Source organism: Bubalus kerabau, chromosome 21, assembly GCF_029407905.1.
Source record: "Bubalus kerabau isolate K-KA32 ecotype Philippines breed swamp buffalo chromosome 21, PCC_UOA_SB_1v2, whole genome shotgun sequence".
Lineage (NCBI taxonomy): Eukaryota > Metazoa > Chordata > Mammalia > Artiodactyla > Bovidae > Bubalus > Bubalus kerabau.
In genome coordinates, this window is record NC_073644.1 from 24,831,874 (window position 1) to 24,849,268 (window position 17,395).

A 17,395-nucleotide genomic window follows, 5' to 3' on the forward strand; every position below is an offset into this window, starting at 1 on the left:
GCTAACTCGTGAGCTTTCTCATTCACCAGTCCAGCAGACTGAGGGCTCTTTGCAAAGGGAACTTTCCCGAAGAGGCAGAAAGCTGAAGCCTGAGGATCTTGGAATGCTTCTGAAAGGCTGGACCTGCACTTCTAACACAGACCTTAAACAACAGGGCTCTTTCTTTGTGGTTTCTGAGGCCTGACATGTGACCTAGCAAAAGCAGCAATCTGAGCAGCCCACACTTTATTCATTTATTCAACAAATATTTACTGACTTCTCTAGTCAATCCTAAAGGAAATCAACTGAATATCCTTTGGAAGGACTGACTTAGCTAAGCTGAGGCTCCAATACTTTGGCCACCTGATTCGAAGAGCCAACTCATTGGAAAAAACCCTAATGCTGGGAAAGATGAAGGCAAAAAGAGAAGGGGGTGGTGGAGGATGAGATGGTTGGATGGCGTCACTGATTCAATGGACATGAATTTGAGCAAACTCCGGGAGACGGTGAAGGACAGAGGAGCTGGGGTGCTGCAGTTCATGGGGTAACAGTCAGACCCGACTTGGCGACTGACCAACCACCATGTACCAGGCAGTCAATATCCTGGGATTACTATGTGGAGATACTGTGGTGAATAAGACAGGCATAGTCTCTGCCTTATGGACAAAAAGCAAAACAAACAAACAAAAAAAACAGAGAAGTGAATAAATGAGATCACTTCCACCCAGTAATATGAGAGTGGGGAGGCTTCCAGGAGGAAAGGTGGTCAGGAAGGCTGAGGATCCAGACCGCAATGAGCCTACAGAGCTGGAGAGTGGGGGTGGGAGCAGGGAAGAGACTAGTGGGGCCTTACAGGAAAATGTAAGGAATTTTTATGTCATAATTAAGGCAGTAGGGGAAGATTCCCCTGGAGGACGAAATGGCAACCCACTCCAGTATTCTTACGTGAAAAATCCCAGGGACAGAGCAGTTTGGCCGGATACAGTCCATAGGGTGGCAAACACAACCGAGCAACTGAGCACAAGCAGGGGTAAGGCAGTTAGGGATCCATTAAATGTCTTTACATAGGGGAATTAAGTTGTCTGATTTCTGTTTTTAAACGATCACTTTGGCAGCTGCTTTGTAATATAAACTGTCAAGCCTCAAGTCAGAAAATGACCACGCATTCTGCAAATTCAATGTGAGCTCACTGCCAAAGCTCTTGGTTAAGAGTCTCATCTTGTTTCCCTGACAAGTAATAAACTGGTCATAATAAAGTTGTATGGCATAGCAAGTAGTTGGCAAAGGTGAGAGTCATGCCTTGGTTTCAAATCTTGCTTCCCACTTACCAGTTATGAGCACTCGGCAAGCTATTTACTTGTGCCTCAATGATCTCCTGTGAAATGGGAATAACAAAAGTTCTTACTATCTCAGCGATGTTGTGAAAATGAAATTACATGTAAAGCACGGTGATAGTGCCTGGTACAAAGTAATTAACATTCATAAATATTCATAATACTTCTTTCAGAGAACTACTGTGACGATCACATGACACAATGCATGTGAAAAGGCTTATGAAACCGTAAAGACTGTCTTAGTGGCAGAATTCTTTCTTTTTCTTGTCTTTCAAGCGGAACCCAGAAGGCTGGGATACCGGGGGAGGAAGGCGCGAGGCCAAGCGCAGCCTCAAAGCGGTCATTGTCGTTGGACAGCCCTTCCCCCGGCCCAGAGCGCATCTCCATGGCAACGTGGGGCTTCGCCTCCCCCCGCCTCCTGGGGCCCACAGACCGGAAGCAGTCCGCGCCGGGGGCTGCTGGGAAACGGCTTGTGAGCGGCGTTTCTGCGTCGGACGAGGACAGCGAAGCGGCTGTGGTTCCCGAGCCCGAGGTTTGCGCGAGTAGGGGGGAAGGGTGTGAGAGAGACGCTGGCCTGGGGGCTGCAGACTGCTTGACAAGAGTCAGCGAAGAAGCCTGGCGGGAACATTCCTCGGCTTCTTCCAGAGGCGCGGGGGACAGGCCGCGGTCTCCGTGCCCGGCAGTTGTGGGATGGGCAAGGGAAGACAGAAAGCCAGATAGGGCTTTCAGCACCCTCGAAGAGTCCTCCGTCCCTTGTGTCCTTCGCGACCCCCGACTTCCCCTCCCCCATCAGCCGGTTTTGTTCTATTTCGAGGCCCTGAAATCTCGCGGAGAGTTCTGGGATTCTTTTCGGGCGGAGGTGGGAGTGGGCGGGCCTCGCGCGGGGCCTGCCGGGACTTGTAGTTTAGCCGGCCGCGGGCGGAAGTGCCGCGGCTCGTTTGCTGTTGTGGCCGGGTGGCATTCGGTCTGAGGAAAGCTGCCGCCGCGAGTGCGGGAAAAGGGGGCTGAAGTTGTTGGGGTGGGGGCGCAGTTCACAGCGGCACTCTGCAGGACTGCGTGGGGAGGTCACCTGGGACGGGGCTCTCCGCCCAAAGACGGTCGGGACCGCGGGCCTCCGCTCGCCGCACCTCCTCACATCCCACTGCCAGGGTGCTGTTGGAGAACGTAAAAAGAAGAGAAATTTCTTTTCTATAGAATGCTTGAGCCGTAGAAAGGTAGGGTCTTGGAATAGAAACAGATCTATAGGCCAAAGCTACATGTTTATAAGGCCGCCACACTCCAGAGTATTTAATTAAACTTGTGTGTATGTTACCTGGTAAGATCTTTTCTGATTCCTAGTTTTGGTAGGGTTACAGGAAGTTTTTGGAAATTGGCTTTCATATTCTGGGGCCTGTATGGGTGCATTGAGCAGCTGCGTGGCTCATTCTTAACGGGTGTTGTAGACAATGGCATGGGCATGACTGTGCAAATACCAAGGAAAGGGTTAGAAATAGCACAAGGTCTCCATGAAGGTAGTAACTGGAGATTGTGAGTCATTCAGTGTCAGCGGAAGAATCTGCATCACAAAGGTGTTAGGAGAGTTCTTTCCCCTAGAATTTGCTGATTAATGCCTGTCGTTCCTAATTTAAAGGTATTTATGGTGTGGAGAGTAACTGAAAAATAATTAAATTTTATGGCACATAGTGGTTACTTTTTTCCAACATTATTATCTATTCCTGAGCAAGTGAATTTTTTTTAAACGTATATTTAAAGTCCTAGTAGTTCTTAAACATTTAAAAAATAACCCTTAAACGTTTTGTGAAAAAAAATTTTTTTAAACAGATAATAAAAAAGCAGTCCCTGCTTTTGAGATGACCTAAATGTGTCAAGGTACACCAGTATTGAATTATAGATAATGTGTTCAAGGGTCAGATGCATTTAGATAACACCGAGAAGGGCTGGTTTTTAACTTAGATTCTTTTGATTGTTGAAATAAGTTTTGTTGATCATAGGTTGGCAAACTTTATCTCTAAAGGACCAGGGTAAATATTAAGTTTCTCATGCCCTATAGTGCCTATTGCAACTACTCAACTCTGCTATTGTAGTATGAACAAATGAAGAAAATTATTTATGAGACAGATGATTTAATTTCATGTCATTTTCACATGTCATGGAGTGTTCTTTTGATTTTTTTCCCACCATGTACAAGTGTGAAAACTATTCTTAGTATACGCATTGTACAAAAATGGGCAGCAGGCCAGACTTGGCCATGAGCTGTAGTTTGCAGACTTCTGATTCAGGTTATTTATTGATTGGAATTTTTAATCTAGTAAAAGAATACATTTTTATTTCCTTTAATCATTCTGTGTCCAGGTTCTTAGAATATTTAGTCATTTATATATTTTTCATTTCTTGTGTCTCAGGAGTGCCTGTGAAGAAAACTGGGTATTTCCCTAAGGTATCTTGCCTTGATTGTCTTTCCTTGAAGTATTATAAATCAGGATGTCTGCACAGTCAGTGGAAGAGGATTCAATACTTATCATCCCAACTCCAGATGAAGAGGAAAAAATTCTAAGAGTGAAGTTGGAGGAGGATCCTGATGGTGAAGAGGGGTCGAGTATCCCCTGGAACCATCTTCCTGACCCGGAGGTTTTCCGCCAGAGATTCAGGCAGTTTGGATACCAGGATTCACCTGGGCCCCGGGAAGCTGTGAGCCAGCTTCGAGAACTTTGCCGTCTGTGGCTCAGGCCAGAGACACACACAAAAGAACAAATCTTGGAGCTGGTTGTACTAGAGCAGTTTGTTGCCATCCTTCCCAAGGAGCTACAGACTTGGGTTCGAGAGCATCATCCAGAGAATGGAGAGGAGGCGGTGACGGTCCTGGAGGATTTAGAGAGTGAACTAGATGACCCTGGACAGCCAGTAAGTTTCTTGTGTTAGGAGCACTGGCATAGCAGTATTCACAGCTTCTGAATTAGTTCTACTCAACTAAGTTAGAATTATGTTTATGCTTCCCCTCCCCGCCCTTTATTGTTTATGCTGCTTTGCCCTCTAGGCCTCTGCAGCATATGTTTTGTATGGTTTTCTTTGGTGTGTGTTTTAGTTTTGATTCTCATCAAATTCCTTCTCAACTGAACCAATTCCTATCATTTCCAGGTTTCTCTTCGGCGACGAAAACGGGAAGTGTTAGTGGAGGAGGTAGTATCTCAAGAAGAAGCTCAGGGATTACCGAGTTCTGAGCTTGATGCTGTGGAAAACCAGCTCAAGTGGGCATCCTGGGAGCTCCATTCCCTAAGGCACTGTGGTGAGGACCGGAACTCCGTATGGGCTGGAGAGTGAGAGTGTGGCCCTTTTGTCCAGAACTCTGCTTATTTTTACTGGGAGCAGGGAGGGGGAATAATCACCTTTACCTGATTGCTTAGACATAGACACATTGTAGGAGTTCTATTCTTATGTGATAACAATTGGTTTGCTAACCTTGAGTCTTTTATTCTTCAACATAACATCATCAACCTTTTCTTTGCTTTTATGTCTTTCTTTGAAGGCCTGCCCATTTCTGGTGGGCATTTGACTTACTCTGAGCCATAACCCACCTGTAGACCAGGTCCCTCTGTATTGCTTATTTGCCACCTGTTTCACATCCTTCCAGTTTCCTACCTAGTACCCTTGGTATAATAAGCTTACCTCTTCAAATCTAGTTTTTTGTTTGTTATCACCAAAATCTTTTAGAATTTTCAGCTTTTTTGGTTTTTCTTCAACATAAGTACAGAAAAATTAAATGGAAAGATTGTTCACTAATGCCATTCTTTCCCAGCATCTTGGCAGTTAATGCCACATATTTATTTTGATACAATCCTGTATATTCCTAAACCTGCTAGATTTCTTTTTCATATTTATAGGAATTAAAATGAAATTTTGTTTGCGACTGCTTTGGGCATCATTTCTTGAGGTAGTTGAAGGTAATGCTAGTGCGAGCCAGATGAGTCCTGAGTTCTGCCCCTTTGAATTATGGGGTGTTCTTCTCTGCAGTAAAGTTTGAGAACCAGCATCTTTGGTTTTGGAGGTGGCATCTTCTTGGGTGGCAAACTTCTCCCTTGCTTGAATTGTAGAATAGACTTCATTCTTGCCTCTTTAAACTGTAGAATAGAATAATTCCCGCCTCGTTTTAGCGTTCTGGTCTTTACCACACTTGGGGACTAAATTCTTTCTGTGCCATTTGTCACCTTCACACTCACTTCTCTGTTACTCAAGTCTCCAGACCTCACTCATCTCCTCTGACTCGTCAGTGTCTCTTGGTCAGCTTTCTTTTCTGTCTCTTTCTTAATCATTTGTTACAGACTTTCTCACTATGTACAAGTGTTTTGAGTGCTTCTGCTCACCCTTCAGTAACTATTCATCAAAGCTTGAAGTTTCAGGAAGGTCTTAAATGAGACTTACTCATACCACTCCTGCCTATAGGTAGATAATGGTATCTCATGTTGGCAATTCAGGCTGTTCTTTCATTGTGCATATCTAACAGGCCTAGAAGTCACAGCTCGTCTTAATACCATGACAAATACCAAATACAGCAAGTTGCTTTTATAGGAAAACTTCAGTCATTAAAAGAGCCTTGAATTTGTAAGTGTCATGTCCCAAGTTAACACAGGATGCTCCCGGCTTACCTTCAGCTGCTTCTTGTCTGGACTGCTGTATTCTCCTTATAATCTAATCTTGGCTTTGACCTGCTTTGTCTTGCTCATTTTAGAAAAATCACTGTCTGACAGATTGGTTACTTACACTTGTATTTTGATATAACTTCTCCCTTTTTCAAAGCAAAACAATGTGACTTCCTGATGGCAAATTTTGATTTATTTTTCTCCTGACCTTAGTTGCATCTCTGTGTCTCCTAACAAACTTAGACTGAAACATCTGTACTTTTTCCACCCTTCGATTTTTGACCACCATTGTGTAACCCACTCCCTGTGCTACCACTCACTAGTATACAGCCTTTTAATTCCTCATATGTTCTCATGCTCTCACCTCATTAACCTCATAATCAGTTGTCTTCATTTTTTTCTTTTTTTGAGACTAGGCAGTATCATCACCAGTTTCATAGTGCTGTTTATAGACATATACAAGCTATTTACTTCTACTTCATTTTTTTAAACATTTTTTTTTTCTTCAGTTGTCTGTCCTCCCAGAATAGGAAGTAAGTGATAATTACATTTTCTGTTTATTTCAGATGATGATGCTAGGACTGAAAATGGAGCTCTAGCTCCAAAGCAGGAGATTCCTTCAGCAGGAGAATCTCATGAAGTTCCCGGCACTCTCAATATAGGTGTTCCTCAAATCTTTAAATATGGAGAAACCTGTTTCCCTAAGGGCAGATTTGAAAGAAAGAGAAATCCCTCCCGAAAGAAACAGCATATATGTGACGAATGTGGGAAACACTTCAGTCAGGGCTCAGCCCTTATTCTTCATCAGAGAATCCACAGTGGGGAGAAACCCTATGGATGTGTTGAGTGTGGGAAAGCATTCAGCAGAAGTTCCATCCTCGTGCAGCACCAGAGAGTCCACACTGGAGAAAAACCTTACAAATGTCTCGAATGTGGAAAAGCCTTTAGCCAGAATTCTGGGCTTATCAATCACCAGAGAATCCATACTGGGGAAAAACCTTATGAATGCGTTCAGTGTGGGAAATCCTATAGTCAAAGCTCAAATCTTTTTAGACATCAGCGAAGACACAATGCAGAAAAACTTCTCAATGTTGTGAAAGTTTAAGAAATTAAAAAAAAAAAGTCAGCACTCAGGTCTTTTTCTTCTGAAATGAAGACAAAATTAAAAACATGAAATGACATAGTTTTCCTATAGACTGTTAGAAAATCCACTGGGAAATGTAGAAAATCTTTACCCACTATTATCTTGAAAGGAATGGTGTCATACCTGCCTAGAAACTGAAATTTTAAACTTAATTCAGGTGTTAATGCCTAATCTTCCATGTGATATTTCTTATTATTTTTCCTAATGATGAGCTACCTGATCTTTGTCCCTTTGTTACAAAGTTTGCTTCTTAGACAGATATATTATTTGTGTTGGTCATCGAAATGTTCTTTGCAAGGATACATTCCCTTCTGCATTGAAAAGCAACATAAGAATTACAAAATCTGAAAACTGAAACCACTTTTTCCGGATTTACCTGTTTCCTTTTACCTAATTTGAATATGCATTTTTGAAAATAGAAGATAAAAGGTGACCAAAAACCAGAGTGAAATGAGCCTTAAAACTCAGATAAGAAGTGACAGTTGATAAAACATCAAAAAGTGAATGGGATACCTAGATTGGGGAAGACTGACAAATACTTTGATCCAATAATTGAAGTGTATCAGGAATTTATTCTAGGTATAATTATCTGCCTGCTGGAAAACTCAAAAATAGCTCATCCTACCTGTAATTGAGAAGCAACCTACTCATGAAAATAATGTCTTCTCATGTATCATTAGAAAGTGAACAGTTTAAACAAACAGCTGTAAAGCTTTGAAGGTAGAAATTGTAACACTAGGGGAGGATCTGTAGTGAATGGCAGCATTGAAGGGCAAATGTAAATGAGTAATGGTCTGTCTTGGCTTTTAGAAAACAAAAGACTTGAAGATCTAAGTAAGTCGTTATTTTTCTTTCACTTTTGTTGAGGACAGGAAAATCCCTGATAGGTGGGGAACAAGGTATCAGGGTTTTGATTTTACTCTTTTGGTACAAAAGGGTTGAACACCAAGCTAACAGAGCAGCCATGGGTTTATTATTAAATTTTCTACCAACAAGGCACTGTGCTAGGTACTGTAACCCTGCCACGGGTAGGTAGGTATTCTTCCACTGTAAGTCACTGGGGGTTGGTATAAAGCTGTTTCCTGTGAGTTAGCCGCTCCCCCCACCCCAATCTAAGCAGTCTTGGGGTGGGGGGTCACCTCTGAGATTCCTAGAGCCATAGTTCTCTTACCAGGGTGTTGTATTGGGGAAAGGAGGACTCAGCTCAAAGAGCTAGCCAGCTCGTCAGCAGTCTTCAGAGGTGAGTCCAAGATAACTATCACAGTTTGGAAGTTTATGGGTCTTTTATAAAAAAAAAAAACTAATCAATCTCTAGTAGTATTGAGGTTGTACTTAACATATTAGATTGAATGGATTGTTCTATTTAAAAAAGAACTAGGCTATTAACTAGTTTATTAATCGTCAGAGTTGGTGGAGCTTTTTTTAATTTTAAGTCTTAACACATTTTTTTAAAAATGTATAAAAGTAATAACATTGTAGTAGTAGGATTATATACTCCTTGGTTGAGAATCCCAAATACTGTGGTTCTGTTTAGTGGAAAACTCTGGAAGTTAAAATATATAGATTATGAGAAAAGGCTTTTTTATAGTGGGCATAATTGTGTGGAAAATGACCCATGTGAATAAAAAATTACGTATTTCCAGAGTTATGGGTTACATCTGGTGCTTGGATCAAATTAAAAAATGGAAGGTGCGATTTGCATGAGCCTGTTAAAAAGCAGAGTAATAAATGCAAGGCTAGCTGGTGGAGAAGTGAGGCAGAAGGGAGCTTGTTTATAGAATTTTTTGATAATTATAAGAAATGTGCTTTATAGATTAAGATTTATTGAAGTATAAATATGTAGTAATGATATAATGTATTTTAAGTTATACAAGAATATGTAGGGACTTTTGTTTGGGTCTTTTTCTCTTTGTGGCTAAGAGGAAACAAGTCAGAGTCCAATAAAGCTATGAATTCCTCTGCTCTAAGATAAAATGGTCTTGGGTTGATTGATTTATTTATAACTGGCTTCTTTCCAAGTAGGTTCTGAAGTGGCATATTTGGAATACTGCTGGGATGACAGAATTCTTTTATCAGAGTAGGTAAGAATGGAGTAACCTCTTGGTGGTTAGAGTTTCATGGTTTTTTAGATCTTCTGCTTTTCCTGTATACAAAGAAGCTGCCCTGTGGTACATTTGTCATAAATGCCAAAGATGTTTGGTGTAATGTGAGAACTTAGAAAAAAGTATTAGAGTTGGCAAATGTGAGTTTGTCTTGTCATCTCTGATACCTGTGTGTTGTTTAAGAAGGATTCTGAGACTAAGGCAAGGCTCGGGGAGGGAAATGGACTGGACCCCAGAAAACTGGGTGATGATACACATTAAAAGGAAATGATTGTGTACTCCCCATCTCTGGTTATATATTCAGTGCTTTGTGATTTCGTCTGGACTTTTCATTTATGTCCACTCAGATGATCATAGTTGGCAAATCTGGGGGGTGCCCAGCCTTTGATGAAGTGGTGATCTAGCATTGCCAAGCAGTGGCATCTGTTGGGTTAGCAAATGAGCAGTCATTATTAATGGCAAGCAGACTGCTTATGCCTGACCAATAGCCACTGACCACTTGCTCATTACTGCGAAATTTTCTTTTGATTTTCTTGGAGGTTGAACTCTCCACATTCACACCCAGTTGGCACTTGATCATTTAGCAGTAGGTCTGTCACATTTGTGTAAGTTGCAGGGAGGGTTCTATGTACTGAAATAATCTGCATGCCAGTCATTGGGTTAGACACTACCCATCTCCCTTAGATTTGTAGACTAGGAAAGCAAGATTTAGAGATCGCGTGACTTGCATGTGGCCAGTTAGAGCTAAAACTCAAATCTAGTTCTGTGAACTCCAGGGATGTATTTTTTTTTCACAGTGCAATGAATGATGGCTATTAAACCTTGATCGGTAAATTTTATGCTTTTATCTTATGGTTAGCAAATATAAAGGCTATTAAAACATACTTGTTTGACTTTTCTACAGTGCAGAAATACAAAATGAAAAAGGACATATCTTTTTATGGTCTAAATTGACAAGTAATTATTTGGTTTGCTCTTCTTCCAGACTTAGGCATATACATAATTAAGCAAAAACGTGTTAATAGCTGACAGTTGTCACTGTACACAGACACTGTTGGAAGCGCTTTACCATGGATTAACTCTTAATCCCCCCACCAACCATATGAGGTAGGTACATATCCCCATTTTACATGTACTGCACTGAAAATTGCCTCCTCTCCCTCCCACTTGGATGTAGACTTTTATTTTTTTATGGCTACATACTAACCCATTGAATCAATACGCTGTAACTGGGACTTCCCAGGCAGTCCAGTGGTTAAGACTCGGCACTCCCAATGCAGGGGGCACAAGTTCAATCCCTGATTGGGGAACTAAGATCCCACATGCCACAGCACAGCCTAAAAAAATGCTGTAACTCGTTAGACAACCCCTACTGGTAGGTAATTTCATTAGTTCCATTTTTTTTTTTTTATTACAAAGAAAGGTAGAGTTAACATCCGTATATATTTTGCTGCCTCTGTGGGTATTTCTGTAGCGTAAATAGCCAGAAGCAGATTTATTGGGTCAGGAAATGTACATATTTAACATTTGGAGAAATACCATGAGAAAAGATAGTACCACTTTGCAACTCCATCACTAGTTAGAGTGCCTCTTTGCCTACACTCCAAACAACCCTGATCCTTCAATGTGTTTGCTCTTTTTTTTGTTGTTGTTAATAAGGAGAATTATCTTTTTATACTTTATTTGCAATTTGCAAATATACTTTTTATTTCCAATTGTGAATTGCATTTTCCCATTTTTAATTATGAAAATATAAATGACTACCATCTCAGTGTACAAAACTTTTATATAGGAGCGAAGAGAGACCCTTTTCTCCAGCATTTCCTATCACATTCCACTGCCCACAGTTGGGTATGCATTCATCTAATCTCCTTTCCATAATTCTCATGTGAATATGCATATACATACAAATGCCATTTTTACATAAATAGGATATATATATGTATTGTTCTGCAGCTTGCTTTTTTTTGGTCTCAAAAACCAATCCTGAGGTCTTTAAACCTCCTTAATGGTTGGATAATATTCAATACTATGAAAATACCATTATTTAACTGTTCCCTTATTTTTTCTTTTGCTATTACATTGCCAAAGTAAACATCTCTTTCTTATCTTTATGCATGTGTGAGTATTTTTTTAGAATGGAGTAGAAGGTAGATTGTTGGGTCTATCAGATTGTTACCAGATTGTCTATCAGGGAACAATCTGATAGTAGACCCACCTTAGCCTTCCAAAAGGCCTTCATGACTTTCTGTTTTCACCAGCTGTATGGAAAGTGCTCATTTCCCCATAAAGCTTTACCTGCACTTGATAATTTTTATCTGATGGGCAAAAAAGAGAAAAAGGATCATTTTACATTTTCCTGATTAATGGCAAGGTTGAGGTTATTTTCATATATTTATTGGCCATTTGTAGTTTTATCATGGATAGTTTGTATCCTTCACCTGCTTTTCTCTTGAGTTATGTGTAGATAAATGTTGTTTCTGTTCAGCATCTCTTTCCCCGTCTTGTGATAACAATAAATATTGTGGGGAGCCCATTCCCTGTGGCTTAGGAGAGTACATTACCAGGTCAGGCCTTCCTGAGTCCCACAGCTCCTTTGCCACAGTGATTAAAGAATGGGCGTGTAACCCAAGTCAGGCTAAAGAATACCTTCAACGGAACTTCTGCTGGAACTCTTGGAAAGAACGCTCATCAGAGATCCCACGAACTAAGGACTGTGTAAGCCTGAAAATTTGTACTATGTGGAAAGAGTCTGAGGGGAAACTCAGAGGCTAGCAGAAAGGAATGAGATCTAAGTTCTGATGTCATTTTTCTGGAGGCCCTAGATCCAGCTGTGCCTAAAGCCTGCCCTACCTCTGGACTTTAACGTTTTGTGAGCCAATAAAGTCCCTTTCTTGTTTAAAATAATTGAATTGGGTTTCTGTCCTGATTAATATAGGTTGTTTGTATTTTCTTACTGATTTGTAGAAAACCTTTGTAATTTTAAATTCTAGACTTATACTTTATGCACTACATAAGTTAATAAAATTAGCATGGCCTTCCATGATGTGGCCTCTGTCAACCTCTGCCATTTGTTACTCTACTCTTGTCTACATCACATAGTACATTCATATACTTTAAATTCCAACAATAACTGAACACATTGGGAATGTCTATAGATAAAAAACATCACACAGTCAAGTCCTTGGCATTTCTCTTCCCATCCTTCTTACAGATTGATTAACTTGGGACCCAGACTGGGGATTACACTGCTGAGTCTATGCTGTACCCACCTCCAGCCATCACTCTTAGGGTGTTCCCTGACAAACATCCCCTATATGTGACTTGGAACTCCTTCCCATGTCCTCCATTTCCTTATCTCCCCACAATGTGGTTTTCTGGGGTCCTTTTTAAAAAATTCTCAGGCCTGTGAATTTGAAGTTGCTCAGGCCCAAGACTGCCCTGGGGTTTATTGCTATTGGAAACTACAGATGGCATTCTAAGCATGGGAACAGCAAGTATGAAGAATTTGATGTAGTAGCATTGCCTGATTTGTTCAAGAGACAAGGCCAGTGGGGCTGGAGCAGAGTGAAATGGGTGAATGTAGTGGGTGAAACCAGAGAAAGGAGTTAAGGGTGGAGAGTAGGGCCAGATCTTGGGATACTTGGTTAGCCACTGGCGAGAACTATGAATGAGATGGAAAGCTCAGAGGTTTTGGGCAAAGGAGTGTAATGAGTAGGTGCTGAGACTAGAATAAAGTGTCCCAACTAGTTTCTTTAAATTTGTAAAAAGTTTCTCTACATATTTTTATGTAAATCTGTAATAGACTATTAATATAAACTAATATATAGCTACATGAGAAAATCTTAGAAATAAAAAGCATTCCAAAAGTAACCCATGAGTCCATAATACTAGTATTACCCCAGTAACAATTTTATGTTGTGTCTACACCTATAAAAATGCACTCTGTATACCTGTCCCTGTCTCTACTTACCATACTGTGTTTACAACAGAAAGAAAAATCTAGAAAGCAGTAAACAAAGTCCGTATCTTGGTTTCTTAGTGCCACTTTCCCTTTTAACTGTGGATCAACTGTGCTTCTACCTGAGGCTGCCCTCTCTGTTGGGTCTAAGCCACCCTCTCAGACCTCAAAGGCATGCTCTAGTAATCCTTACCTCTTGCATTATAAAGTTTTCCTCTCTTTGAATTTTTTGAATTAGCATGCAAATATCCTTTTATAAAACCATCACAAAATCCTTCAGACCAAGATGACTAAATCTAACCTGCCTGAGCAAGTACAATATTAGACAAAATGTATCAGAAGCAAAGAATAGGAGAGAGGAGATCCCTGAAATGGGAAATGTGAGGCAAATTTGGGGCTTCCCTGATGGCTCAGATGGTAAAGAATCTGCAATGCAGGAGACCTGGGTTCGACCCCTGAGAAGGGAATGCAACCCACTCCAATATTGCCTGGAGAATTCCATGGACAGTTTGATGGGATCCCAAAGAGTGGGACACGACTAAGCAACTAACACTTCTAACTTTCACTGCTTGTGGCCTTCCAGGCCACAGCACAGGGAGGGAGAACTCAAGCAACCTGGCAGTCTCCCTCAATGAGAAGATGGAGCAGGGGCCCTGAGAGGTCAAGGGACTAGCTTTTGCAGGGTGGAGTATCAAAGAGGAGAACTAAACGTTGGAGATCTGCAGAGGGTCCTTCACAAGCATTCAGCTGAGTGGAAACTATCTGAGGTAGAGGAAAGAACCATCCAGAAGAATTGGGGGGGATGGGGCGGGGAATCACTGGAACTCACAATGGCCAGGAATAGTACCATCAGGCAGAGCAGAAAGCCTTAAAAGTGACAGGATATCTGTTAGAGCTGTGGTTCTCAAAAGAGGGCAGTTTTGGCGCACACACACCTTCCCTGTCCCCCCACCCCCCACTCTCACAGGAGGCAATTGGTGACTTCTGGAGACAGTTTGGTTTTCACAGCCAGAGGAGATGAACCTATACTGGCATCTAGTGGGTGGAGGCCAGAGATGCTGCTGCTGCTGCTAAGTCACTTCAGTCTCTGTGCAACCCCATAGACAGCAGCCCACCAGGCTCCCCCGTCCCTAGGATTCTCCAGGCAAGAACACTGGAGTGGGTTGCCATTTCCTTCTCCAATGCATGAAAGTGAAAAGTGAAAGTGAAGTTGCTCACTTCACTAAGACTTCACTAAGACTCTTAGTGACCCCGTGGACTGCAGCTAAACATTCTATAATGAATCATCTGGCATTAAATGTCAATAGTGCTGAGGTTGAAAAACTGGGTCCAAAATGTAGTCTTACCTCCATAGGAGAAAAATGAACCCTAGACAACACTGCCTGAAAGATATTTAATAGCAAGACCTAATAGGATAAAACTAAGTAATTTAAACACATCCAAGAACAAAGCTCAAGAATATACATTTATTAAAAATACTTAGCACCCAACAGCGTACAATACACAATGACTGGCAACCAATAAAAAATTGGGTAACTCACATCATGCAAAGAAGCAGGAAAATGCAACCATAATAAGAAAAACCACTCAAATTGATCCAGAAGTGACAATTAGACAAGCTCATTAAGACAGTTATTAAACTGTATTCCATAGATCAAGAAGCTAAGGAAATACAAAACATGCTCAGTAGCAACATGAAATCTAAGAAAAACAACCAAATCAAGCTTTCGGAGATGAAAGCTACAATATCAGATTCTTTTTTTAAAAAAAGCACAGATGGGATTAATTGTGGATTAAACATAACAGAAAAAAAAATTACCGTAGGTAAGACATAGCAAAAATCATTCAAAATGAAAAAAAGGAAAAGAAAATACTGAGAAAAAAATGAACAGAGCTGCAGTTCAATATTGGAGAATGGCACCCCACTCCAGTACTCTTGCCTGGAAAATGCCATGGTCGGAGGAGCCTGGAAGGCCGCAGTCCATGGGGTCGCTAAGAGTCAGACACGACTGAAGCGACTTAGCAGCAGCAGCAGCAGCAGCAGCAGCAGCAGCAAGGTGAGGGGAGAAAGGAACAGAGAAATATTTCAACAAATTATTTCTGGGACACAGTTTTTACAGGTAAATTTTTAGCCATGAAATATATTAGGAAAAAAAGTCTTGATTTAATTACTTCAGCTTCCACTATAAGAAACCAGAATAAGAATAAATTAAGCCCAAAGTAAATAGAAGAAAAGAAAGACTAGATTGGAAATCAATAGAAAACAAAAATAAGGAATCAATTTCTATACTCTATTTAAACCAAAAGCAACTTTTTAAAAAGAACAAGATAAACTTCTAAGCCAAAGTGATCAGGAAAAAAAAAATAGATGCAAATTATATCAGGAATGAGAGGTGTGACATTACTGAATATTAAACTAATTCTCCAAATAAAGGGTAGTAATCAAGTTTGCTAAACTCCATATGCTGGTTCCAGTACTAACTTATTGTTTGAGCTGTCAGCAGTATTTTGCATAACTGACATTTTCATTTGGCTTCAGGAACAACACACTTGGTTTTTCTCTACCTTGTGGGACATGTCTTCTCAGTCTCAATGCTGGTATTTCCTCAACTCTCTAGCCTTCACTATGTTGGAGTGCCTGAGGGGTCAGCATTCAAATCTCTGGTTTTCTACCTATGTTCACTTCCTAGGATCTCATCTGGTCTTCAGTTCAGTTCAGTTCAGTTGCTCAGTCGTGTCTGACTCTGCAACCCCATGAATCACAGCACACCAGGTCTCCCTGTCCATCACCAATTCCCAGAGTTCACCCAGACTCACGTCCATCGAGTCAGTGATGCCATCCAGCCATCTCATCCTCTGCCATTCCCTTCTCCTCCTGCCCCCAATCCCTCCCAGCATCAGAGTCTTTTCCAATGAGTCAACTCTGCATGAGGTGGCCAAAGTACTGGAGTTTCAGCTTTAGCATCATTCCTTCCAAAGAAATCCAAAGGCTGATCTCCTTCAGAATGGACTGGTTGGATCTCCTTGCAGTCCAAGGGACTCTCAAGTCTTCTGCAACACCACAGTTCAAAAGCATCAATTCATCTGGTCTTAGGTCTTTACAACTAGTATCTAGGATTCCAAAATCTATTCCAGCCTTGACCTCTTCCCTGAATTACAGGTTCATAAATCCCTTTGCCTACCAGATATCTCCATTTTGATGCCTACTTTAATCTGGGTTCCCAAGAAAACAGAGCCTAAAATTAAACTTTATTGTTAATTCTTTATTGCATGCCTGCCTGCTCAGTTGTGTCAGATTCTTTGCAACCCCCTGGACTGTAGCCTGCCAGGCTCCTCTGTCCATGGGATTTCCCAGGCAAGAATACTGGAGTGGGTTCCCATTTCCTCCTCCAGGGGATCTTCCTGATCCAGGGATGGAACCTGGGTCTCCTGTGTCTCCTGCATTTGCAGGTGGGTTCTTTTCCTTTATTGGGGTGGTGCAATCTCAGAACATGATGACTGAAGGTAAATGGGTAGTGAGGCAGGGAAAAAGAAAGGTACAAAGAGGGTGTTACTCTGTGTCTACAGTCAAGGCACAGCTGTTTGCATAGTTTCACTATCTTCAGAGTACACGCGGTATGAACTAGGTCATCTCACCATGGGGTAGGAGGAGGGAGATGACTTTTCTTCAGGCTCCCCTCAGTTTCCACCACAGAACATCAACTTCACACTCCCAGGTGGTATCATTGAGCCCCTCCAGCAGCAGCCACTGGGAAGTCAGGATCCAAGAAAGCACAGCAGCACAGGGGGAGTGTCGGACCAGAGACCCAGGGGGAGTCAGTTGCTCCCTCCACTTGCAGCCTGGCATGGCAACCACAAGGGTGGATGGTGCAGGCAGTCTTTTTAGAGGGTCATCAATATCAAAGAGCAGAAACCCTAGGGCTTGGAACAGTGATTCATTAGGCATCTTCAACCTAACATGCCCCAAACTTTTAATTTCTCACCAAACATGTAGTTTTCTCGTATCTTATACTGCCATCTTATAAAGTGGCAATTTTATCCTTCCAGTTGCTCAGGCCATAGCCTCCCCATCTCCCTGCTTAACTCAGTTCCCCACAAGGCAGCCAGATCATAGAAACCAGACTATACCATTTCTCTGCTCAAAATCCTCTTTCTCCTTGCTCTGAATGTCAAAGGAACACTGTGCCTGCAACTTCAGTTCAGTTGCTCAGTCATGTCTGACTCATTGCAACCCTATGGAC

The 17,395-nt window shown here is 41.5% G+C and overlaps 1 protein-coding gene across 2 annotated transcripts; it reads left to right on the forward strand.

Moving 5' to 3' along the window:
- The first annotated feature begins 1,704 nt into the window (after positions 1-1,704).
- Positions 1,705-12,254, forward strand: ZNF24 (zinc finger protein 24). Of its 2 annotated transcripts, none has more exons than XM_055559390.1 (4): positions 1,705-1,845; positions 3,716-4,214; positions 4,449-4,596; positions 6,514-12,254. In XM_055559390.1, exons 2-4 carry the CDS (start codon positions 3,795-3,797, stop codon positions 7,050-7,052), a joined length of 1,107 nt encoding a protein of 368 aa, XP_055415365.1. In that variant the 5' UTR covers positions 1,705-1,845; positions 3,716-3,794; the 3' UTR covers positions 7,053-12,254. The 2 variants fall into 2 exon arrangements, with proteins under 2 accessions (XP_055415365.1, XP_055415366.1); XM_055559391.1 differs by lacking the exon at positions 1,705-1,845 and adding an exon at positions 2,286-2,527.
- The last annotated feature ends 5,141 nt before the right edge of the window (positions 12,255-17,395 follow it).

Bases quoted from the DNA above. Each gene is read 5' to 3' on its own strand.
- ZNF24 (XM_055559390.1), top strand. From the start codon at position 3,795: ATGTCTGCACAGTCAGTGGAAGAGGATTCAATACTTATCATCCCAACT. The intron at 4,215-4,448 runs GTAAGTTTCTTG...TATCATTTCCAG, and splicing joins TAGATGACCCTGGACAGCCA to GTTTCTCTTCGGCGACGAAA. The intron at 4,597-6,513 runs GTGAGGACCGGA...TGTTTATTTCAG, and splicing joins CCATTCCCTAAGGCACTGTG to ATGATGATGCTAGGACTGAA.